The sequence below is a fragment of the Pteropus alecto genome, unplaced genomic scaffold, assembly GCF_000325575.1.
Source record: "Pteropus alecto unplaced genomic scaffold, ASM32557v1 scaffold131, whole genome shotgun sequence".
Taxonomy (NCBI): domain Eukaryota; kingdom Metazoa; phylum Chordata; class Mammalia; order Chiroptera; family Pteropodidae; genus Pteropus; species Pteropus alecto.
Genome location: NW_006434709.1, coordinates 25,826,805 through 25,852,420, shown reverse-complemented (window position 1 = coordinate 25,852,420; position 25,616 = coordinate 25,826,805). Strand labels below are relative to the sequence as shown.

The 25,616-nt window shown below is 33.9% G+C and overlaps 1 protein-coding gene across 3 annotated transcripts in view; it reads left to right on the top strand.

The window, feature by feature from the left end:
- The window catches only part of RMDN2 (regulator of microtubule dynamics 2), a 59,212-nt gene that overhangs the window by 29,250 nt on the left and 4,346 nt on the right, over positions 1-25,616 (top strand). For all 3 annotated transcript variants that reach the window (XM_015587484.2, XM_025045173.1, XM_006909668.3), the window contains 8 exons: positions 5,396-5,570; positions 6,572-6,674; positions 8,373-8,433; positions 15,596-15,671; positions 16,569-16,646; positions 19,889-19,987; positions 25,291-25,344; positions 25,431-25,511. In XM_015587484.2, the coding sequence (XP_015442970.1) occupies positions 5,396-5,570; positions 6,572-6,674; positions 8,373-8,433; positions 15,596-15,671; positions 16,569-16,646; positions 19,889-19,987; positions 25,291-25,344; positions 25,431-25,511 (727 nt within the window). The remainder of the gene's footprint in view (positions 1-5,395; positions 5,571-6,571; positions 6,675-8,372; positions 8,434-15,595; positions 15,672-16,568; positions 16,647-19,888; positions 19,988-25,290; positions 25,345-25,430; positions 25,512-25,616) is intronic.

Sequence of the window (25,616 nt, the reverse complement as noted above, 5' to 3'; positions counted from 1 at the left end):
TGTGGGGAAATATCTGTGTTCATCAGATAATCTATGAAATGCCTTTTTCCCTCCCAGTATAAATCTAAACTCTAACCCAAAGTTGATACAATTTCCCCAGGCATATTTAGATATGCCCTATTTTTAAATTTTGCTTTCAGAACTTTCTCATAGTTTTTGATAAATGGTCAGTTATTAGTAGAAGATCCCTGTCCAAAGTAAGAAAAATATTTTCCTACACTTGAGTGTTTCTTAATGTTGGAAAGAGACTAGCCTAGATGTTCTCTTTTGTTTTGTTGGCCAGTTTGTGTATTGTTATGATATTACCACATTGACTTACTATAGCTCTTTTATACTATAATTCTGATATCTGTTCTTTAAAATTCTCTTGGCTCTTCTTGCAGTTGCCCTTTCATATTAATTTTAGTCAGGTTAAATTTTATAGGAAAACACCATTGTGGTTTTGATTGGAATAGCATTAAAAGTATAGGTTAATTTGGGGCCATATGAAATCATTTTAATGTTACGTTTTCCTGTCTATGGATGTGATATCTTTTTCCATTTATTTAGGTATTCTTTAATGTCTTCCGATGACATTTTGTATAGAAAAGTCATTTTAAAAAACTGTTATAGCATTTTTCCTTGGTACCGCATATTTTTTCTGCTATTATTATAAATGTTATATTTTATAAAATTACATTTTCTAACTTGTTTTATAGATACAAGGATATAATCAATTTTCAAAAATTCATTATAGATGTAAGTTTTATTTATCTGTAATTTCTGTTGGGTTTGTTATTCTGTTGAATAATATTCAAATGGTAACAGTTCTGTTTCTTCTTTCCCAATTTTTATAATTTTTATTTGTGTTTCTTTTAATGTTATGCTAAGAGGATCTGCAGTACAATGTTGAATAGAAGCAGCAATATTGTACATCCTTCTCTATTCCTGATTTTAAGAAGAAAGCTGCTAATATTTCATCATTAAGTTTAAAGTATATTATAGTTTTTAGTATATAAAAACTTCTGGTCAGAAGTTCCTTTCTCTTCCTTGTTTATAGGTTTGATATTTCTTTTGTCCTGAAATGGCATTGAATTTATTTTTAAAAAAATTTTTTGGTAAACACTAAAATGATCATATAGATTTTAAAATTTTATCTGTTGTACCAGAGAAATTTTCTAATGTTAAACTGTGCTTTTAGTACTCAGAACAAACTCAGTTTGGTTAAGATGCTTTCTTTCATGTTCATTGCAGTTTTTTTGGTTGATATTTTTGAAAATTTTTCCATCTATATTTATGTATGAAATTGGCCTATGATTTTCAAATTTTATACTATTTTTGTTTGTTTTAGGTATCAATTTTACTAGTTTCATAAAATGAGCTGAGAGGTGTTCTCTCTTTTTTAATTCCTTAGAAGAATTTGAGTAAATCTAACTCTTTGGATATTTGATAGAATTCACCATAAAACTCTGTTTTCTCTCTCTCACTCTCTCTCGTTTTTTGCCGCAGAATACATATATAAATTCTAATTTAATTTATTTAATGGCTATAGTGGTATTCAAGTTTTTGTTCTTTTTTCTTATAAAAATAATGTCTTTATTGAGATATAATACATATAGCATAAAATTCACCCTTTTAAAGTATACAGTTTGGTGGGTTTTAGTTTATTCACAGAGCTGTACAGCCATCATCACTGTCTAATTTCCAAACACTTTCATCACCTCATAAAGAAAGCCTATACTGTGTACCCACTCATTCTTTATCTACCCTCACCCCTAGGCCCCATCAACCATTTCTCTACTTTGTTTCCATGGCTTTCCCTATCCTATACATTTTATAAAATGGAACCATACAATATATGACCTTTCACTTAGCATAATGTTTGTTCATGTTGTGTCATGCAACAGCGCTCATTCCTTTATATTACCAAATAATATTCCATTGTTTACCCATTTTGTTTATCTACTCATCTATTGATAGGCATTTGGGTTGTTTTCATTTTTTGGCTGTTATGAATGATGTTTTAATGAACATTCCTGTGCAGGTTTTTATGTAAGCGTATGTTTTCAGGTCTCTTAGATAGGTACTTAGGAGTGTAATTGCTGAGTCACATGGTAACTCTGCTTTAACATTTTGAGCAACTGCCAAATTGCTTTCCAAACTTGATGCACTATTTAACAATCCTACCAGTAGTGTAGAAGGGTTCCAATTTTTCATTGTCACTTGTTTCCTTATCACTTGTTTCTTTTATTCGAGACATCCTAGAATGTGTGAAGTGATATTTTATTGTGAGTTTTGATTTGCATTTCCCTAATGATTAATGATATTGAGGATCTTTTTGTGTGTTCATTGGCCATTTGTTATCTTTTGCAGAAATATTTATTCAAGTCCTTTTCTTATTTTTAAATTGAATTATTTGTTTTTTTTTATTGAGTTGTATGAGTTCTTTATACATTTTATATACAAACCCCTTATCATATATATGATTTGTAAGTATAGTAGTCCCCCCTTATCCACAGGGGACATGTTTCAAGACCCTCAGAGTATGCCTGAAACCTTGGATAGCACCAAACCCTATATACACTATTTTTTTCTATACTAAATAACAAGTATACAAATGAATGAATTGTCACAAACTAAATACAGTTGTGAAGCCAACACCCAGATATCAAGACAGAATATTATCAGTACCTCAAATATTTCCAACATGCTCTCTTCTAGGCACTCTCTGCCATCAGCCCCAACAGGATAACCCATCTTGATTTGTAAATGCATAAATTAATTAAACTTATTTTTCTTTTTCATACAAATGAAATAATACACTAGTACTCTTTTGTGTCCAGCTTCTCTCAATCAACATTATCTTGTGATATTCATCCATTTTGTTGTGTGCAATTGTAAATCGTTCATTCTCATTACTAAGTATTCTTCCATTGTGTAAATATACCACAACATCTCAGCCATTCCTAATAGGCATTTGGTAGTTTCCAGTTATGGAAAATTATGATAGCATAAGCATATATACACATATCTTTTAGTTATATGCTTAGGAGTGAAATTGCTAGATTCATAGAGTATGCATATGCCAACTTTAGGATATATTGCCAAAAATATTTCCAAAGCGGTTGTACCAGTTTACACTCTCATCAGTCATGTATGAGAGCTCCATTTTCTCCACATCCTCACCAACACTTGGTATGTTTGTCTTTTGTCATTTTAGCCATTCTGGTAAGCATATAGTTAGAAGTGTATTTTTAAATTATCTTCGGATGTTGGGGTTTTCTCCCCTATTTTTTAGTGGTGATTTCTAATTTAGTTGCATTGTAAACAAAGAACATAGTCTACATAATAGATTGTTAACTTTTGTGGCTTGCTTCATAGCCTTGTGTGCATGCCTGTTTTTATAAATATTCCAGATGTTTTAGAGAAGAAAGTGTTCTCCAGATGTTTGATGTCTAGTTCTATATGTTGGTTGGATTTGAGCATGTTAATTTAGGTGTTTAAATTGTATCCTTACTATTTTTATATACTTTATCAATTACTTAGAACGTTATGTTAAAAATCCTTTATTCTGATTAGTGCATTTAATTACTCTTTATATATCTTTTAATTTGTGTTTTTTATATATTTGAAGCTTGTGTTTTTAGTACATAGAAATCTAAAACTACTCTTTCTTCCTTACAGATTGAACCATTAGGTGTTGTTTCCTATCCATCTTTAAATTTAATGCTTTTTGCTCTAAAAAAGATTATGTCTGATGTTAATTTAGTTACTTTCTTTTGATTATCATTTTCTTATATCTCTGGTGCACAAAGATATAAGAGTTAGCTCATGCAAACCCTGATTTTGGCCTAAGTAAGTAAGTGTCACTTTTACTCATTTAGTTAGTTATAAATAATGTAAGGCCTTGCCAACCACTGTAAGGACTTATATTTTCATTCTGATTTGGACATATATTGGAGGGTTTTGAACAAAGGGTGACATGATCTGATTCATGGTTTTTAAAGAACCATTCTGGCTACTGTGTTGAGAATAAACTATAAGGGTCAAGGACTAAAGCAGGGAGATGTGATAGGAAACCATTACAGTAATCCAGGTGACATGATGATGGTTTAGACCAGGGCAGTAGTGAGTAGAGGTGGTGAAAAGTGGCTAGATTCTGGATCTCTTTTGAAGATAGAACTAACAGGAATTTCTAACAGATTGGATATTGCTTAAGAGAGAAAAAGAAGAGTCAAGGATAATTCTAAGTTTTTTTGATTTGGGAAACTGAAAGAATGAAGTTTCCATTAATAATGTTGAAGAATTTGAATATCATTTCATATAGTGTCTTCTTTATAAAGACTTTGAAATAAATTTGAGTCTCAGTATTAGAAATGGTTGCACATCTCTCAAGAACTTATTTTGTTTGTGTCTTTCTTAGTGTCTGCTGGAGACTGTGACTATATGATCTAAAACCACATTTGTGTCCCTTGAAGCAAAGATATAGATATATAAAGTATATGTTTTTTTTTATTGACCTCACTTTCATTGGGCCTTGTTTTTATCTTTTCTCACTACTTGTAATTTGTTCCCTTATATGTTATATATCTTTATGTGCCTCCTTAAAATCTTTTTAGAACAGGACAGGGTCTGAATAAATGAAAACAATTTGTTTGCATTGTATGACGCCAAAAGGAAATGTGGAAAGTAGCATGAATTTTTAAGCTGAGTTAGAGCATCATTTGAACTATAAATGTGTGTGTACATGTGTGTGTTTGAGGGCCTGCTGAATTCCTATAACTCTGTATCATTCATTAAACAATATTCAGTGCACATCCACTATGTGTAAAGTGCTGTTCTAAACACTTAATACATCAGTTAATATATTGCAGGAAGCATTCAATCTAGTGGAGGGGGTGATACTGACAAAAATAACACATGTAGTAGATTAGTAAATTATATAGTATATCAGTACATGATATTACAGGAAAAATATGTCAACAATGGTAAGGGAGATTGAATGTAGGTAGGTTGTAGTATGGAGGTTGCTGTTTTAAATAGAATAGTCTGGATGGGCCACGCTGAGATGACATTGGAACTGAAACTTGAAGGAGGTGAGGATGTGAGTTATGTCCCCTTCTGAGGGAAAAGCAAGCAAAGGTCCTGAGATAGGAGTGGGACTGGCACGTTTAAGGAACAGCTAGGCGGCCAGTGTAGAGCTGAATAAGAGTGGTAGGAGCTGAGGTCAGAGAGGTGATGCGATTGGGAAACAAACCTCTGTTGTGAGAACTTGAGCTTTTTCTCTGAGTGCAGGGGGTACCACTGCAGGGTTTCAAGCATAAGGGAGTTGTGATTTGACTGGCATTTTAAAAAGGTCACTCTGGCTACTATAGTATACTTTCAAAGAAGTTGATGATTATTTCTGCAATTTTAGGTATATTACAGCTAATACTGATACAGAAGAACAGAGTTTTCCAGTCCCTCAAGCACTTAACACACATGTAGAGGAATTAAATTTAGATGTCCTTCTGCTGAAGGCAGATAATTTACGTTTGAACGAGTCTAGCAAGATGGAGAGTTTTGAACTACTTTGTGACCACAAAGAAAAGGTAAGTGATATCTGATAATAACATATTTGAATAGTTTTAATTTTTGATTTAATATACTTTCCCATTCATATTGTAACCACAACAAATGTTTCACAGTTTATACAAGCTAATTGATTGATGCAAAATTTTTTATAATGTGACTAAAAAAGTAAATTGAGTTCATCAGGCTCTCAAATCATAAAAATGAGAACCAAATATATGACTATACAGATTTACTTTGATCTTTATTAATTTGATATATTTAATAAATATTTTATAACAGATAAAGAACAAGATACACTGCTTCTCTGAGGGGGGGCTACATTTTAAGTTTTCTAACTTAGTATTAATATAACAGCCATCAGTATTTTAACCTATTTCTACCACTGGTCATATTTCAATGTTTAATGTTAGGCTGAATTGGGAAAACCCATCTCTCCCACCACTACCACCACCACCACACACAAAAAAAAAGTTTGCAATATCCCAAGAAGCAATAAATCTCTTTCTTCCCCATGAACAAGTCTACCCTTTGAGGATTTAGCAACTCTAAACACATTGTCAAAATTTTTAAATCTTTAGGATTATATTTAGATAATACAGGTAAAAAACGTGACTGCTCTTTTGAGTATATGTGATCCGTAATGACTTGCCAGATGTTATCTGAAATGCTCATTGAAGCATCATATTGATAGCAGATAACTGGAAAGAGAATAAAAAGAGGATACTACAACTCAGGGAGAATGTATAGATTCTGGGGACTATCAGTTTTCACTTCTACGTAGCCATGGAGCTAGTGTCTGGATAATATTTATTATTTTTAAGATCCAAACGTAACTTTATATTAAATCACATTTTTTAGCCATGAATATTTTAATTTAAAATATTATACATACGAGAATAGATTCAGTCATTTATAAATGCCAGTTTACCTGCCTAATTTTTTTAAAGTTGCAGTACAAAATATTTAATAGTCTGGTCAAGTTACTGAGTTAATCTAATGTGAAGTTCTATCTTTTCAGTTTAGAGATGAAATCGAATTTATTTGGAGATTTGTTCGTGCTTATGGAGACATGTGTGAGCTATCTACAAATACACAAGAAAAGAAACATTATGCTAATATTGGTAAGTATTTTATAAAGATTGATTATCATCAAGTGACTATTATCTATAATAAACTACTAATTTTTAATTAAAGCTAAATTTTCTTAGCTGAAACCAATATGTTTAATCTATTTCAATATATCCTGGTACTGAAAAATACACATAGTCTAAGGACAGAAAGGTTTTTTTAGGATTAAAGAATAAATGTATTCTTTAAAAATATTTGAGCATATTAGAATAGGCAACTGAAAAACTCACATTTCAGCTTTTGAAGTTTCAAAATTTATCTTTATAAAACAAGATTAGCCTTGAGTCGATAACTGTTTTAGCTTAGTGATGTATCCATGGTTGTTTATTATACTGTCCTCTATACTTCGGGGCCTATTTTTGAATTTTTTTATAATAATAACAACAAAACAAAAACAGCCAAATGTCACATCATTTATATATATTTATGTCACCTTGACTCTTACTGAATAGCAAAATTCTTTCTTCAAAAAGCCCCTTAACTGCTATCTCTGTGTTTCAGGGTAGTAATTTGATACCAGAACTTCTTTAATTCTTTTCTTATTCCCAAGTCCTCTCTTTTCAAAGCTTTCTTTCTCTAAAATAGCATGAGGAAGAGATAGCAAAAAGGTAATGATACTTCAGATCTCCTTCTAGTCCAGGTACCTGTCGTTTTTATTTCCAAGAAAGAAATGTTTCTAAACTCCTTGTAATTACGTTTTTTAATGTTAGGTTGTTAAAATCCTTTTTTTTTTTTTTCAATTTATGTAGATTTCTACACAGGGTAGTTCTCTTAATGGATAGAACTATAAAATACCACTTTAACAAATTAACAATAGGGAATGGTTTTAGAATAAAAGACTCTTTTTTATAAAGATTATCTCAACGACTCATTTTGCAGATCATTAGATAGCCTTTCCAAGCGGCGGGAAAATGGGGCACAAGGGGAGGAAAGGAGATGGTATAAAATAAAACAGCCACTTTTTGGGATTTTCAGATTGTAGTTCAGTTTTGTTGCAAGCATTTTGATTTTTCAAGCCTATAGACAAACCTCTATCCAAAGTAATTATTGCATTATTAAAAGTTATTCTAAACTAAGTAAAATGATTTGAGAGAATTATTTATGTATTGAACCTGTTCATTATTGTGAATTATGAGGCGAGAATCTCTCTGGGCAGCCTTCCCACCCCCCTTTAGATAGAGTTATTCTGTTCTCTGCTGTGCGCTCTTCTTTACCCTGCTTTTATTTTTTGCATGTAATTTGTTTATATACCTGCTGCCTCCTGAGCTGTAAACCTTTGGAAGTCAAGAACTGTGTCTCATTTGACTTTTTATTCCAAGGCTCGCATAGTATGGCACTTAGAAGGCACTCAGCAAATGTTGGCTGAGTTAATTACAAAACAAGTTCTATTATTAACGTTTTAAAATAATGATCGAATGACTTTTCTTGCACTTGGTTAAATCACTTAGTCCAGTGAGTCTCAAACTTGAGCATACATCAGAATCACTTGAGGCTGGTGAAAGCAGATTGCTCTGTCCCAGAGTTTGTGATCAAGTCAGTCTCCTATATGGCCAAAAATTTGCTTTCTAATAAGTTTCCAGGTGATGCTTTTGGTCTTGAGACCATAGTTTGGGAACCACTGATTTAATTCAATAATCTGCCACCCACCAACTCACATGAAGGTACTAAGTGTAAGTACATTTATCTTTCAGGGAAGACATTAGGTGAAAAAGCTATTACTAGAGCACCCATGAATGGACGCTGTCATCTGTGGTAAGTTCATAGAGTTTATGCAGTCTTTAAAAATTCTAATATGCCTCTATCGATTACAATGGATTTTTAAAATATTACTGACACATTTAATCTCTGTCACATTCACTGAAAAATATAGTAGATAATATAGTAACTGTTCTTATTCTGTTTTTTCTCATATATTTTTCAGTATGTATATTTTAAATATATTTAAGGTAAACTTTCTTTGAAGATTTCATAAGTGAATGTACCAAGTCCAATGGCTCTGAACATGATAAATTTTAATTAAAACTAATTTAGTAAACATTTTGTTTGACAACAAACACGAGAATGATGTCATGTTTATAACTGAAATGTAGAAAGAATGCTTCGAAGAATAAAAGCTCATCAGCCATTTTTTACACCAAATGAGTCAAAGTCTAAAAATTCCACAGGTCAAAGAAAAGCCATTTATAATATAAGAAAGCTCAAACAAAGGAAATTTAATCAGGTCGGTGGGTACAGGCAAATAAATATCCTTGGGACAAAAAAATTTATTCTTGAGTATATTTTGTTTTGAATTCTTTGTATGTGTAGAATTTTAAAACACAAATAAGAAGAGATGTATTGTTTTTAATTAATGTTTCCTTTTACTCCTAGTTGTATTTTTGCAATTGTTTTAGTTTTGTTTTTTCCTTTCTAGCAGCACAGGTAATTTATGTGCTAGGGAGATACAGTAATAAATTAATTTATGAGCCTTCTCTCAGACCTAGTTTTCCAGAAATCCACCCCTCTTGGACATTATTTTAGTCTTCTGGGGCACTCTTAGGCAAAATCTCTCTCAAAATGGCTCCCTTTTTTTTTTTTTCCCAAATCTGTTATTTTTTTAAATTAATTAATTTATTTTTTATGGTGACATTCGTTAATGAAATCATTTAAGTTTCAGCTATACACTTAACAGTAAGACATATATATGTTTACACTGTGTGTTCACCTCCCATAGTTAGATTTCCTTCTGTCACCACATATTTGACCCCCTTTACCCAGTCTACCTCTTCCCTCCCTTCCGACCCCCTACCTTCTGGTAACCACTAGTCCATCGTCCACGTCCATGAGTCTCTGTTTGTTTGTCTTGTTCATTTGTTGCTTTTAGGTTTATATCCCACATATAAGTGATATCATGTGATTTTCAATTTTTTCCGTCTGGCTTATTTCACTTAGCATGAGGTCCATCCATGTTGTCGCAAATGGCAGTATCTCATCTCTTCTTATGGTCGAGTAATATTCCATTGTGTATATATACCACACCTTCTTTAGCCAATCATCTATCATAGGATGCTTCAGTTGCTTCCATGTCCTGGCCACTGTGAATAATGCTGCTATGAACATCGGTGTGCAAATATCTTTTCGAATATGAGTTTTCAAGTCTTTGGGGTAAATACTCAGTAGAGGGATTGCTGGATCATATGGTAGGTCAATTCTTAGTTTTTTGAGGAACCTCCATACCACTTTCCATAATGGCTATACCAATTTGCAGTCCCACCAGCAGTGTATGAAGGTTCCTTTTTCTCCACATCCTCTCCAGCATTTGTCATTACTTGTCCTATTAATTATAGCTATTCTAACAGGTGTGAGATGGTATCTCATTGGGTTTTGATTTGCATTTCCCTAAGAGCTAGCGATGTTGAGCATCTTTTCATATATTGGCCATTTGTATGCCTTCTAGGGAGAAATGTCTGTTCAGGTCCTCTGCCCATTTTTTGATTGGATCATTTGTTTTGTTGTTGTTGTTATTGAGTTGTATGAGTTCTTTGTGTATTTTAGATATTAGGCCCTTATCTGAGGCATTGCTTGCAAATATATCTGTAAGTCCACATTTGTCCCACCGGAAATTCATTTTTGCCCCACCAACTCTGAGGTGCAAACCATTTTCCCATCGCAGACCCTTTATTTCACTCTACTACCAGCAGGGGGAGCTCCACCCACAAACTCTCGTCTTAAAACTTTCCTGGGCAGAAGTCAGGTAACATTTTTTTTTGTCCCAGAAACTCCCAAGGACACATGCCAAATTAAGAAGAGGTCTTTTGAATCAGCACTTACTTGGCTTAAGATGAGATGCAAGCCTACTCCTCTCTCATAAGAAAGTGGGAGATGGAATCCATAGTACCCTAATTCTGTCCATAGAAATCCTCACTCCAGGTCTCTTTCTCCCACAGTGCATTCTTTGCCTGTTCCTTTGTAGCCTGGAGATGGGTAAAGAGCTAACCCCAGCAGAATCTGTGAATCATTTTCTTACCACATCATGCATGGATCGTAGAGTTTCTTGTTTAAGAATTGGAGTGCCTAATAGCTAAAACATTGTTCTGTGCCCTTGGTGCCTCTGCCAAAACTAGGGGAAAGGTAATTTTGCAGTTAACATTCTGGACATATCTTAAAGATAATTTCCCCAGTACATAAGGATCTTGGCTATTATTTCTATGGACAACTTTACCTTCTTCATCTAATTTGCATAATGCTGATATTAATAAATTAACATATATATGCATTGAGGTATTTCTGTTTTTCCACTTGTAGTAGTAACATAGTGAATTTATATGAATCAAGCCACACTCTCTTCATCTCCTTTGATACTGGGGTGTGTGGGAGCTGGTTAGCCAGATTTGGATGCAGAAGCAATACCCAGGTCCTACTCTTAACTCTAAACCTTTCTTCCTCTTCCTCTGCTGTCCTCTTTCTTCTCCATACTGCCTCTGCACCCATGCAGAATCACCTTTAAAATGTACATTTGATGTTACTTCTCAAATCGATGACATTTATCAAGATGAGCTTCAAAATTTTTGTAGAGGAAAATGTTCAATCTGAGGGCTTCATCCTGTGAAATCCATCCTGTGAAGACAGATTGTACTTACCACTTCCTTAGTGGGTTGCCTAGTCTCTTCGCCACTAATCTGGCAATTTCTCCTATGTTCATCTTTTTCACTTTTTGTTGTGAATAATTGCCACTTATATAATCGTGGAATTTAACTCCAAGGTTAAATCTTCCCAACACATACACTGTAATGATCCAATTGTGTTTCACATGATTTCTTATTTGGTATCAGCTTTAATTTAAAAAATTTATATATTAAAATCTAATGAGTTGATAAAAATTACCAAGTTCAAATGTCAACTTTATCTTAACTCTTAGAATATATGAAAAAACAGAAATTAAAACTTGAGAAGTAAGGGGTAAAATTTAGGCCAACTGATTCCATAGTTAATTGTAATAAAATATAGTGAAAAGGTCGTATTCTGCTGGAATCTTTGTCAGTATGTTAAGACATTTTCTCATTCATTCACCATAAATGATAAACTATGGCCTACAGACCAAATCCAACTGCTTGCTTTTGTAAGTAAAGTTTTATTGGAGCAGAGCCTTGCCCCTGCATTTGTGCATAGCGATGAAGTCGAGTAGTTGCAACAGAGATTCTCTGACCCCAGAGCCTAAAATGTTTGCTAGCTGGCCCTGCAGCAAAAGTTCTCAGACCCCTGGTTTACCAGGGGTCCCCAAACCCCAGGCCACAGACCACTACCAGTCCGTGGCCTATTAGGAACTGGGCCGCACAGCAGGAAGTGAGCGGCAGGCGAGCAAGCAAAGCATCATCTGTATTTGCAGCCGCTCCCCAGCACTAGCATCACCACCTCAGCTCCACCTCAGATCATCAGGCATTAGATAGATTCTCTTAGGAGCACCCGTCCCTGAGTCCTTGGTGCCAAAAAGGTTGGGGACCACTGGTTTACAGAGTTATGTGATTGTTTATAAGCCTTCGGTTTGAAATAAAAGATGCAATCTTCAAGAATAATTATCATAAAAGATTACCATTGGGCGAATAATTAAAAACAAATATTATTTTAAAGATTTGCTTTTTATCTTCATCTTTCCCAAAATGAAATTGCTTTGTAACTTTAAGGCTACATAAGCTTTCTATAAAATTCTGCTGTTTTTGTTTTACCAGCTTAAGATACTTCTGGAATCAAGAAAGTAAAATCACCAATGGATTTGCAAATTATTAGCCAAATAGGCCTGACCTTAATTATAAATAATGTCTTAAATATTTATTGTGCTCTACTGTTCAGAAATTACATCCACATGCCTTATAGCATGTGATTCACAGAACAACTTGTTTTCATTTTATAAATAACAGTAAGCAAGGCAGTGCGTGTGTGCACGTGTGTGTGTCTGGTATAATGTGTTGATTAGTAACCAAGGTTCACATAATAAATAAAAAATAAATAAAAGCAGATCTTACAATCTTATATACTCAATATACTCAATATTTCGTGTTACATTATTCTTCAGTTTTCTCACAGTATAACTAGCATTCGTGCCGAATCAAAAGTGCTGCAGGGAAACTAATGGAGTTGTTTTAGTAGTTGTTGAAACAGGAATTTTTGTCCATTATTAAAGATATATTCAATATGAAAGCAAAGAAAATACAGAATTTTTGTCAAAACGCATAGTTAGAATGACCTCTAGATGGAGGTAATATACCACATTGTGTATTAACTTTTCTCAGAGTTCCTATTAACCTGAGTGTTTAGGAAATAAAATTTTAAATTACATTTTTAAAGAGGAACTGTATAAAAAACAGCAACACACACAGACAATCAGGTGGAATTGATTGCCAGAAAAGAAGCGATGATCCTTTGGGAAAAAAATGGTCACGTGAACTTTGATTGTTTGATATGTGAGAAGATAAATAATATTTTAGACTTTAAAGAAGCAAACTTCAAAAAAGATTACAAAAAACATATGAGTCTAGCAATAGATCATTTATAAGGGAAAACGTACATATTTCATATAATGGTATTCATAAATCATGTTTTTTCTTTTTTTCTTTACTCAGAATAGCTTGGAGAAAATGCTGAGAGAGCACTATAAAAGCCTAGAGATATGCATAAATAGTTCTGATATTCAGAAAATAGAAGATTGATTCCAGCTTTGATAGTTGGGTTGTTCTGTGAACCTCTAGGTGAAGAAGTTCAAGTAGACCCAAAATAGATTTTTCTAAAAATGTGACATGATCTGTTTTTATTATTATTTCTTTACTGGTAAATGGAGTATGGAAACCGAGCTAGTACATTTGGATTTAAGCAAGGCATTAGGGCAAGTTCACTCCTAACATTTTTGTAGACAAGACAGACAAGACATGGTCAAGCTTCTGGGCTACCCGTGCTGACAGAAGGGTTTGAGCCTCAGTTATTCAATAGAATAACTTTCGACAATATCGTTGTCAATCTGCAGGTGATTCTAGAGTTCCAGTCCTCTATCATAGACACTAGTGTGTTCAGAAATTTTGTCACTGGGCGAAGATATAAAAGGTATGCTTATAAAGTTATAAATAACACAAAATTAGGAGGAATTGGATGTATGACAGGTGACAGTAGTAATTCAAAAGATTTTCACATATTGAAAGAAATACCAAACAAGGTATTGAATTAATAGGGATAAATGTGGAAGAAGAAATGGAGAGAAAGTATCAAAATTTTAGGACATTAGGGACAAACAATGGACCTTTGAATGAAGTGTGGAGTATAGTTAATAATAGTGTATTAATATTGATTCATTGTGAAAAGTATGTGTCTATTATATGGCACTCTTAGTACAATTGTGATAAATGTACACTAGTAATGTAAGAGGTAAACAGTAAACTGGATGTGGGTATATGGGAACTCTGAACTATCTTTGCAACTTTCCTATAAATCTCAAGGTATTTTAAAATTAAAGTTTATTTTTTTGTAAGTGGACTAACGTTTTAAGTCTGAATAAGTTATACTGCCCATAACAAAAAGGGAGAGTTTGGGGATATAGCTGTGTGGATTTTGCTCCCCAATCTGGAACTCTTTGGGAGGAACAATAGAACAGAATGACAGAAAGGGGACGTTTCAAAAGAACAACGTGAGGCTAGGCTGGAGATGATAATACCAGTTTTCTCAAGAGAGCTTGAGAATCTTTTTTTCCAATAATCTTTTCTCAAATGCTCAGTCTCTGACAGGTGTAGAGATGTATGTGAAATGCAATCTGATTTTATAATTTCTGAGTAGTAATATCTCCTCATCTAGTTCCATAATTGGATTACTTTTAGTAGGTTGATTTAGTCATCATTCTGGCTTCTATTGTTGTAGATTCCATTGATTATGTAGAAACTGAAATTTTAAGAAGTCAAAAAATTCATAACTGAAAAGTGGCCATTTATTGGTTGTGCATAAGTGGTGTGGTCTTTTGTGTCCAGGACTGGTCTTATTGTTCCAAAATAAGAAAATTATTCACTTCATATTTGTACTTGAAAGTTATGCTTATCCACAGAAACAATAGAGATAAATACACCCAAAGTTACCTTTTTCATTTCAGCGATGACCATGCAAATAAAAATTAACACTTACTCTTGAAATACTTAGGTAAATGACTATTTTGCCTAAGAGAAACACTCTAAAATAGTCCAAAGACTTTTGCACAAACAGAAACACTCTGAATGTGAAAAGTAATATGTCCTCAATTTTTAAAGTAAGAAAATTGCTGAACAAATGTCACACCCAATTTATAGTCTAATAATTATTTATGTAAATTTTACGTTCTCAATGGAGAAGAAGTCATAATAATTCATGAGATGTTCTATTCTGGTAATGCGGTGTTTCTAAGGAAGGGTTGAAGGACATGAGAATTCTTTGAAAAAGCATATTTTAAAATTACCTTGACTTTATTTGGTTTTAGTCATGATATTTATTTTTATTTTCAAATGACATTTAAGGAGGCCATGAAATTTTTATTTAGGAGGAACAAGGATTTATTGATACATTTTTCAATTTAATACTTATGTAATTATACTTTTTCTGAGAGCCTCTTTGTGACTTTGATGTTGACGATGGTAATAATGACAGCTAACATTTTTTGAAACTCACTATATGGTAGACACTAGTCTAAGCAACTACGGATTTTAGATATTTACCCTCACAGCATACACATATGATAGATAGTGTTAGTATTCCAATTATAGATGAGGAAACTGGCCTCATGTTAATGTCAAGTGTTTAGTATCTTTAGGGCCCTCACATTTAATCAATATTTTCATTAAATATTAATGAATGCTTCAGAGATTTTTTTAATATCATATTTGACGATATTCGATTAAAAGTTCACACTATATTCACTGTTTATCCTTTTCAGGTACGCAGTTTTGTGTGGCTATGTAGCTGAGTTTGAGGGCTTACAAAACAAAATCAACTATGGATATCGCTTCAAGGTATTTCTTGATATTAAAAATGTTTTAATGTGGCTATATGTTCTATTAACAGGGATATTAAAATTATTCAACAAATTAATCTCTAGGCATATATCTTTTTATCTAAATGAATTGACAGTCTTCAAATAGTACTTTGCCAAAAGGAATCAAATTATTTGGGTGGTTAATGATTATCATTTTTCTAGATCCTGAAAGAAGTCACATAGTAGATGAGTATTTTTTTTTTCAAAGATAGAGAATTAGCCTATTGGTCATGAGCTCACTAACATTAGAAACACGCCTGGGACTAATTAGTTAACATTTTCTGCATATTGATTTGGTGGGAGGAATAGAATCCAACCTAGGGCTTAAATTTACCATGATATATGAATAAAATAAGTAATGCAAATACTCATAATTTATAATGTGCCTCTAGTTATAATAGCTCAATAAATAGCCCCTCAAGGTCAATAATTATGATGATGGGCAAAGAGTTCTTTGTTTCCCAACTCCCTATAACCGTTTGACAGTGTCAAGGGAGTAGATTCCTCTACCACCTGGTTCTGCTATTTCCTTTATTGTACCCTAGTGATTTGATATTTGTAAGCTTGCCTCTGAATCAAATGTTAGCTGGGCAAGTCATAGGCAGACAATAATGTGACTGGATGTTTTCTATTTTTATAGCAACATTTGGCTTTAAATTATCTGTTGCATTATTTAACTGTAGTCACAGTTCTGCTCCTAGTTCTGAGCAATCATTTTTGATAATTGAACCATTGCTAAAGCTTAATTGTATTAATGATAGGGATTGAGGAAGGGGATGAAACATTGTAAAGCTCCTTTGAATTTACTAGGCATAATTCATTCAACACTACTTAAAACCTTGGGAGATGATATTTCTTTGGGATTTTCTTTCAGGAACATCTAGATAAAGCAATCCAATTTTTACCTGAAGAACCCTATTTGTATTACCTCAAGGGAAGATACTGTTATACTGTAAGTTGAGTGCTTTTATCTATAAATCTTATTTGAATATACTATGATTGTATGATACATTTTCAGTGACTTATTCATTCTTTTATTGTTTTACCTAGTATCTGTGCTAGGGAAATAAAATCAATACATACTTTATGAATTTATAATTTACATATCTTATAATTAATGTTATACATAGAATATTATTTTATATATGTATGTATTTTTTTTCCTTTACTGCCTTTCTATTTCCCTTGAAGCAGCCACACTGTCTTCTTTTGTGCTGTCTCAAGGGGTCATCAACCACCTACACACATGTGCCCTGTATTAGTACACTACTCTGCTTCGTGGGAGGACTTTTTTCATTCATCAGAGTATATTAAGCATAAATTATGTGATCACTAGCTATAAGATAAATAAAACAATCTCCTTGTCTTTAAGAAACTTAATTTCGAAAGGGACATGAGACATATGGAAATAAATAAAGGCAGCTGGTAAGTCCAAGACTCAGTGTCTTAAATGACATTAGTTCACAGAAAATTAACAGAAGGTAAAAATATATCTTAAGAGATGCATGAAAAATTACCATGAGGATGAATGCTCTTTTTGAATGAGAAAATGAGGGTAAGCCAAAGAGGAAGCTTTTTAATTGAGGCTTGAAGAAGATCTAGGGGTGAAGAGGGAAGCTTACTTTTATTGAACACCTGCTATATATCAGGTGTGCATTTTATGCTTTACATTTCTTATCGCAAATAATCTTTATAATAGCTCTGTACGCAGTTTTGATTATGCCGCTTTTAAATATTAAGACTCTGAGTTTTCATGAAGGGAGGAGACTCCTGTAAGGTTTAAAAACCATTGACCCAATCTCATGTGAGTCTGGAACTTGAATGTACATTATTTGCTCAGGCTTTGAAAACCTAGGAAGGAGATTTTAATTGAAAATGGAACCTGATCTTTATGCCATAGACAAATGGCAGAAGCTAATGCTAATTCTCCCTGGGGGAATGTACCTTCACACAGGCCTTATAAAACTCTCTCTGAGTAGCCCAACTATGATGAGCTCACTGTCAAAAAGAATAGAATATATAAGAGATAAGCCATCAGGAATGACAAATCAACAGAAAAAAAAAAGGGGAAATAGGTTTAGAAGGACTTCAGATTTTAGGAACATGGAATACAGAATATTAAACAGCTGTCTAGATAATATGTTTTGTACACATAATGGGCAAAAATGGTTGAGGAGCATGGAACTACAAAAAGACCAGGTAGATTTGAAAAAGATGTCCCAATCCCATCTGATCTTGGAAGCTAAGCAGGGTCGGGCCTGGTTAGCACTTGGATGGGAGATCACCTAGGAAGACCAAGTGCTGTAGGCATAAAAAATAAAAATTAAAAGATTGTGAGCTGACAGGGTCCTTGAAATCTGTGAGGTCAACCAAGGTTTGCCTCGCCTAAAAAAAAAAATTTTTTTAAATATAAATAAAATTAAAGAAAAAATAAAGAAAAAGATGAAACAGTTTTGATATAAAAAGTATGTATTATTTGACATTAAAAAGAGAACTCAATGATATAATTTAGTAGTATATAAGTACCACTAAAGAGAAAATTAGTAAACTTTTAAGATAAATATGAAAAAGTTATTTGGAATGCAGCACAGAGAACATAGAATGGAAAATATGAAGGAGAAATAAAAAGACATGGAAGGTAAGTAAGAACACCACATAGTGGTAAGTTTTTATGTACCTCTTTTGGTAATCGATAGAATGAGAAGACAGAATATTAGTTCTTAAAAATTGGAGCCTCACATTTACTAACTTTGATCTAATAAACATATGTAAAAATATATACCTAACCAATAGAAGATACACATTTTTCAACCATATATAGAATGTTTACAACATTGACCATATATAAGATCATGAAGCAAGTCTTAATAAATTTCAGAGAATCAATATCGTATAGGTTTTCTGATCATAATGAAATGAAATGAGAACTTTAAAAACATAAATCTTGAAGTTAGAAATAATACAAATGATCATTAAAACTACAAGTAGATGCATTGTCTTTCTACTCGTTAGACAAAATTTAAAAATATCAATATGAGATTTTGCAAGGATATGGAGCAACAGGAATTCTTACATTGTCATGGGAGCATAAATTGACAAAACTACCTTAGAAACAATTGGCTATTATCTTTTAAATTTGACTACTTGCCTACCATAAGACCCACACTGGTGCCTACCCTAGAGAAACTCTTGCAAATTTGCCTCAAAAGGCATGTACAAGAATGCCTGAAGCAGCCTTGTTCCTAAGAGCAAAAAAATGGAAAAAGACTCAAAAGTCCATTGACACAAGCTTGAATGAAAAATCATTGATGCATATTTAAGTGATAGAATATTTCATAGCCATTTAAATGATTGAACTTCAGTTACACTTATCAGCCTGGGTAAAATCTTAAAACTATAATGTTCAGTAAAAAAATAAATAATAATAAGTCATAGAAGGAAATAAACAACATGGTATCATTTTTCTAATAAGCTACCTGGAAACCTAGAAGATGAGATTGGGAAGGAACCCACTTGATGGGGTTGAAGAATTCATCAGTACCCTTTTAAGTATTCATTTCTGAATCCTTTTACTCTTTTGCGATAAACACCTAATATTCATATTTGGCAAAAATGAAAAAAAATTAAAACAAAGCAAAAAATGGTAATATAAAATTTAATTTTGGCAGTTATTAGTTTAAAAAAATTCTCCTGGATTGTAAATACGTATATTGGGCCCTCACTCTACATTCCCTCTGCATTGAGGATACTCATTCTATTTACATTCCTGAGATGCTGGGCTCTGGGTAAGGTTGGCAGCATGGAGTAGGCAGGACGAGAGCAAAGTCAGGGTCTTATAGCTACTACACTCTCGTGCAAAGAAATACTTGCAGTCATCGCAGAGTCATGAATCAAATGAACAAGCAAGATCAGCATTATTTCTCACCCACACCTCTTTTTGTCTGACTGAACACAAATCTTATCATGAGTATTTATCAATTAGTATTTTCATAGATTATAGTTTGTTAGAATTATGGAAAAGGAAGATAAAATACATAAAGGTGATATCTCTCATTTATATTATTAATGGCTATGTATTTATATTTTTATATATTATATGGGTAAACATATATACATACACATATCTATTTGGGGAGAGATTATTTATTCAAAAGGTGAACAACTTTCTAGAGTGATGTTGCTCTATATTTGCAGGTCTCGAAACTGAGCTGGATTGAGAAAAAAATGTCTGCTACTCTATTTGGAAAAATACCATCCTCAACTATACAAGAAGCTTTGAAACATTTCCTTAAGGTATATTTTGCCTATCCATTATTTTAGTGTCAAACGGGCTGCTCACCACATCAGTACTACTACTTGTCAAGGAAATCTTTCTCTTCTCCATGTGTAGATCTCTAATAGTTTGAATCTTGGTTTTGGCACGTTCTGTTTTAAGTCTCTCATAATGAAAGTTATGTTTAAATCTAAACTACTTCTTAGAGCAGCTAGGTATGCCCTGGGTCCCAGGCATGGCACCTGGTACTACCAAATCCAAGAGCAACTCTCCAGGTCATGCTCTGATTATTAGACTTGGTCTCAAATGCTCCTAATTAGCCTAACATAAAAACAGTTTCATCTTAAATAACTAAAAGATACCAAAAAAGGAGAATTATTTTAAAAGCCATTCCATAAGTTGCATGCAGACAGTTCTATGAAACATTCTTGGAGCACCAGACCAAACCACATTTTCATTGTGTCTTAAAATGTATAATTGATAAAATATATAAGCTGATGAAACTCTCAACAGTAATATGTGTGTGTGTACACATGTAAATATGTAAAATACTCCACATAAACAACTTCCTATTGGGTTACTCCCTTCACCTTTCTCTGGAACCAATTATAGAATCTTAGAAATACTAAGATATCTCCCCCTACCCCTGCCACCTACGATTTCAAATTTCTAACAATATAGACAAAATTAGGCTCTGAACTGTATTGTCCAACATACTGTACACACTGATTTTTTTGTTGTTGTAATTTAGGGATCAGTTCTGTAGAACTGAGAGGAAATTTAGAGTTCATATAGTCGAAGATGGCAAATAGGTTTTATCCCACTTTCCATCTGTAAACAATGACTAGAATGCTTTATGAAAAAATAAGTGTTCTGAGATCAAGCACAAGCCCAGTGGAAAAGAGTGAAGAGAATAAAAGTACAAGAGCCATATATTTATTTTTTATTTACTATTTTTTTGTTTTATAAAGAGGGAACCAAGACTTTAGGAACTTAATTTTTTTCCAGTGTCACACAAAGGCAAATCGAAGATATGAATGAAGTCTAAGGCTGTATCATCCCCATTTCTTCACTTTTTTTCTACCACTGAGAATTAGTTCTCCCATTTCAAATTTTATAAGAATGTAGATCATGGTATATTTAAGCTAAATGATTTATAAAAGGTGCTAAGTTAATTAGCAAAAAATGCATTTAAACTTGAAATTCATTTCTTCATAGTAAAAAAGTTTTAATTGCGGGGGCGGGGTGGGCAGGTCTTCAGGACACTGCACAGAAGTTCTTAAGGTGCTAATATACCTAAAATATTACACAAGTAAAATCAAAAGTGGTAAGAGGCAAAAGAATGCAGAGGCAAAGGTTGCAAACTCTGCATCCAGACCACCTGGCTAAATCCCAGTTCTGCTACTTAGCAGCTAATTATCATTGGGCAAGTTACTTAACCTCTCTCTCTCTCAGTTTAATCAATAACATGGAGATAAGAGTACCTGATTCGTAGTGTCATCGTAAAGATTAAAAAAGTTAATACAAGTGAATTGCTTAAAGAGTGCTCAATAAAAGCCCACAGAATTTTTAATTTCATTAAAATGTAAACACCTTGGCAAACCGTCTTGGAGACCTCAGATTCTTACTGAAAATGTGTTCCACAGTGTTTGTCTAGAGAGTGAGAAGGTATTGGAAATGCTTCTTCCCATATCCACTGTAACAACTGAGGATAATGAGGAGCCTGGAGTGCTAAGAGGGCTAAGGCTATGGAAGAACTAGGAAATCTGGGAGGTGGAGGGGAGGGAAAGGAAACAGCACAGACCTTGGATCCCACACCCTAGGAGTGTCTGCACCCACCTGGCCCCAACAGGAGGTCATGTTCTTGGAACCCAGACAAAGGACTCTCGCTGCCTACTATGTCGCTCCAAAGAGCATTCACAAAGGCCAAGAATGCGTCCCCAGAGCCATCAAGTTTGGTCTTTTTCCTGTATGTATGACCTAGGCATGTTTCTTTTTCTCATTTTAAATTTTTCCTCTATAAAGTAGGCATAACAATACCTACTCTGTATAGTTTTTATGAAGATTGCATAAAATAAAACATGTAATTTTCTTGGCTCAGGGTCTAGCACATTAAGTGCCCTCACTAAACGTTGATGTTAGCCACTATTATTCTCTCTTATAACAGGAGAGCTCTTGTTCTCCAAAACCTCAGAACATCTAGGGAGGTGGTGTTAGACCAGGAGTCATCTGTGAATCCACTCTTGTTGCTTTCTAACAATAGCGTGCCTCCCACCTCATCCAGAATTCTGGCATGATTACTAAGCAGTGGTTATCAATCTTGGTTATACGTTAGAATCATCTGGAGAGTTTTTAAAAATGCTAGCCCAGGCCACGAGTCAGACTAATTAATTCAAAGTTTCTGAATGTATTAAGTTAGAATTTATATACAATAAAACGGCCCCATTTTAAGTGTGCAGTTCGGGGAAGTTCGAAAAATTTATATACTCATGTAACCACCACCATTTCAAAATATAGAACATTTCTGTCACCCTAGAGAGTTATCTTTGCCTGTTGACTGTCAAAGGAACCTTTGACAGCATCCACTGATCTGCTTTCTGTCACAATAGATTAGCTTTGCCTGTTGTAAAATTTTATATAAGTGGAATCATAACACTCGTACTTTTGTGTATTTCTGGCTGCTTTTGCTCAGCATAATGTTTTGAGACTCATTCATTTTATTGAGTGTATGAGTAGTTCTTTTCTATTGCTGGGTAATATTCTATTATATGGACATGTCACAATATGCTTATACATTTACCTGTTGATGGATGTTTTAGTTATTTCCAGTTCAAAGCTATTATGAATAAAGCTTCTGTGAACATGTGGATGGGTGTGTATACTAGGTGACATGTATGGCAAAGTTGAAGGCAGGCTGCCCTGATCTCACTCACTGTTTGCAATCATATGATCCCTGCATCTCCTTCAGTGGGTTCAACAGCTGCAGGGTTTTCTTCAGTGTCCTGACGTGATGGAGGGCTGCTGCTTGAGGTTATGAGATGTTTTAAAACAAAGCTAATTTATTCAACAGTGTTTATTAAGCACATGCCTAATATAAAACAGAATCAAATGTAGGGAACACAGAAATGAACAACACAGCCCTTGCCTCCAGGGAACTAGGACAGCCAAGACCAAGTAAACAAGTACACTATTTTTTGCCAGCTGTTATGATAAAGAGCGTTCTAAGAGCCTAGCTAGAAACTGCCCCTTAATTGGAACATGCTACTGAGTAATACAATTCCTTCCTTGTTATTCAGCTAAGGCCTGTGTTCCTTTGGGCTTCATTTTCTTTCAACCATGAGAGAGAAAAGAGATGTTCTGATTTATAATCATTCTGGTTAATTAAACATAGTGTTAAGGTATATATACAGAATTAAAATGCCAATACTAAAGAAATAAGAAGCTGCTTATTTACATATTTGGGGGAAAGTTATCCAGATAGAAATTGGACAGTTTGAGGAAACTACTGGACATGGAAGAAGTTACAATTAAACAAAGTTCAATCTAGGTCCTTCTTACTAGAATGGCTCAAGAAATACACTTAGTAAATGCACAGAGTTGAAATGGAAATAATTGGAGAAGACAGGAGAACTGGAATCCATCAGAATCATGGATGGTTCTATGGGATGTTCAAGGCTCTGGCTGGGACTGAACTTGATAACTTCCTTCAATCTGTTGGTGACCTTGCTGTCTCACTAGCAGGTTCTAGGCCAGATCCACACACTGTTTATCTGCTCAGTCTTAAAGAGCTACACCCAGTCTGGCTCCCCAGCCCAAGAGATTTTTGTCCTCCTACTCTGAGGACCCTTCCTTTGGGATTCTTTAGAGAATAAATGTCCTTTGCAAGAGATATGTTCGCTTAAGGTATTGGAGCACTCCTTGGGAGTGCTAGGTGTTGAATTCTCCTCAATTAGTATCCATCTTTAAAATGTGTATATCTTTTGACTTAGCAATTCACCTTCTAGGAATCTCTCCTACAGACATAATTACACATGTACACAGCACATGGGAGCAAATATGTTCATTGACCATTATGTAATAGTGAAAAATAAGAATAAGTCTAAATATCTAATGGGAAATGCTTAATTTAGTTATGGTATATGCATAGTATAAAATATAGCTCTTAGGAATGAGGTAGATATGTGTATGATAACTAGAAAATGTGTTTGTGATACGTTGTGGGGAAAAAGTTTGGGACCAATATGTATAAAATGGTCTCATTTTAATTTTTTTTCCCCCAAAAACCACTTATCTTTTGTTTGTTCATTTGGTTTGCCTATGCTTGGTAAAAGGTCTGGTGGGATAGTTTGATGTCAAACTTTCAGTAATCATTACCCCTGGGGAATAAGATTGAAATGAAAGATAAAATTAGAACAGAGAAGCTTTTACTTTTTAAATTTGGCGATGTCTGGATTGCTTGTATCTTGTAAAACAAGCATCTTTTGTAATTTTTTAAAAACATCCTTCTTCTCTTGGGCTCTGTATCCCTCTGGGTTGGGGATGGGGTCAGGTTGGGAGCTTACTTACATAGGACTTTACAACAGCAGGAGCTGGCTCTGATGCAAAACTGCTGACAGGTTCTAAGAAAAGCGCTCTAGTAGCAATACTGTACACCTGAAAGAAGCCTTATTTACCAGAGATAAAGGAAAGGAATGGGAATAGAAGTAGAAGAGGAATGAAGTACTTTCATAATTCCCACTTACTAAACTCAGCAAGTAGGGCTGCTACTTAGACTAGTTGTTTCAAGGATTCATCTTTAAAAGTACTTGAGGTGATGGACTTCAGATATTATTCAATTCAGGGAATGTGTTGAAATCATAAGAAATCAAAATCAAACATTAATGCCAGAAGATGCTTGCCTTGGGATACCAGTCATGCTGTCCTCTTATTTTCTAAATAGATTATGAAATGTATAGTCCTTTTCCAGGGGGAGTATATCACCAGTTGTGTTTGTTCTTGAAAGAAAAGGAGAGGAAGGATAATGAGGGGGACGTGAGGAGATAGTTATACAAAGGAATCCCAAAACCTTAAAGATTCTTATTATTTTGTAAGCTTTATGACCATAATAATAATTTCATTTTAGTAGATAAGCTCAAAAACTATCTTTCTACCCAAAGGATGCTTGAACTGATAAAATGACTCAGAAGTGACACAACCAACCTAAATTCTTAGGGCAATGTGGTTAATATTTGAGTTATTGACATACATCCTTTCCACTGGTTGTTGGTGTTGTTATTTTAGGATCACCCTATTAATTCTCTTTTCTGTTTTCTCTTAAAATCAGGTTGAAGAACTACACCCTGGTTTTTCTAAGTCCAATTACATGTTCCTGGCCAAGGTAATAAAGACTGCTGCTAAAGATCACTTTGAATCCATTACATAAACATGTGATTGCCTTTAATGTTGTTTATTTTCCATTTCCAGTGTTATAGAGATCTTGAACAGGTAGATAATGCCACGAAGTTCTGTAATTTGGCAGTGTTGCTTCCTTGCATTACCAAAGAGGTAAGCCCAAGCCGTGCCAACGAGTGCCGCTATTTTATCAGAACTGTTCCAGCTTTAAGTATGAACATCCAGAGTTTTCTTCTAAAACATTTTGACTTGTATTTA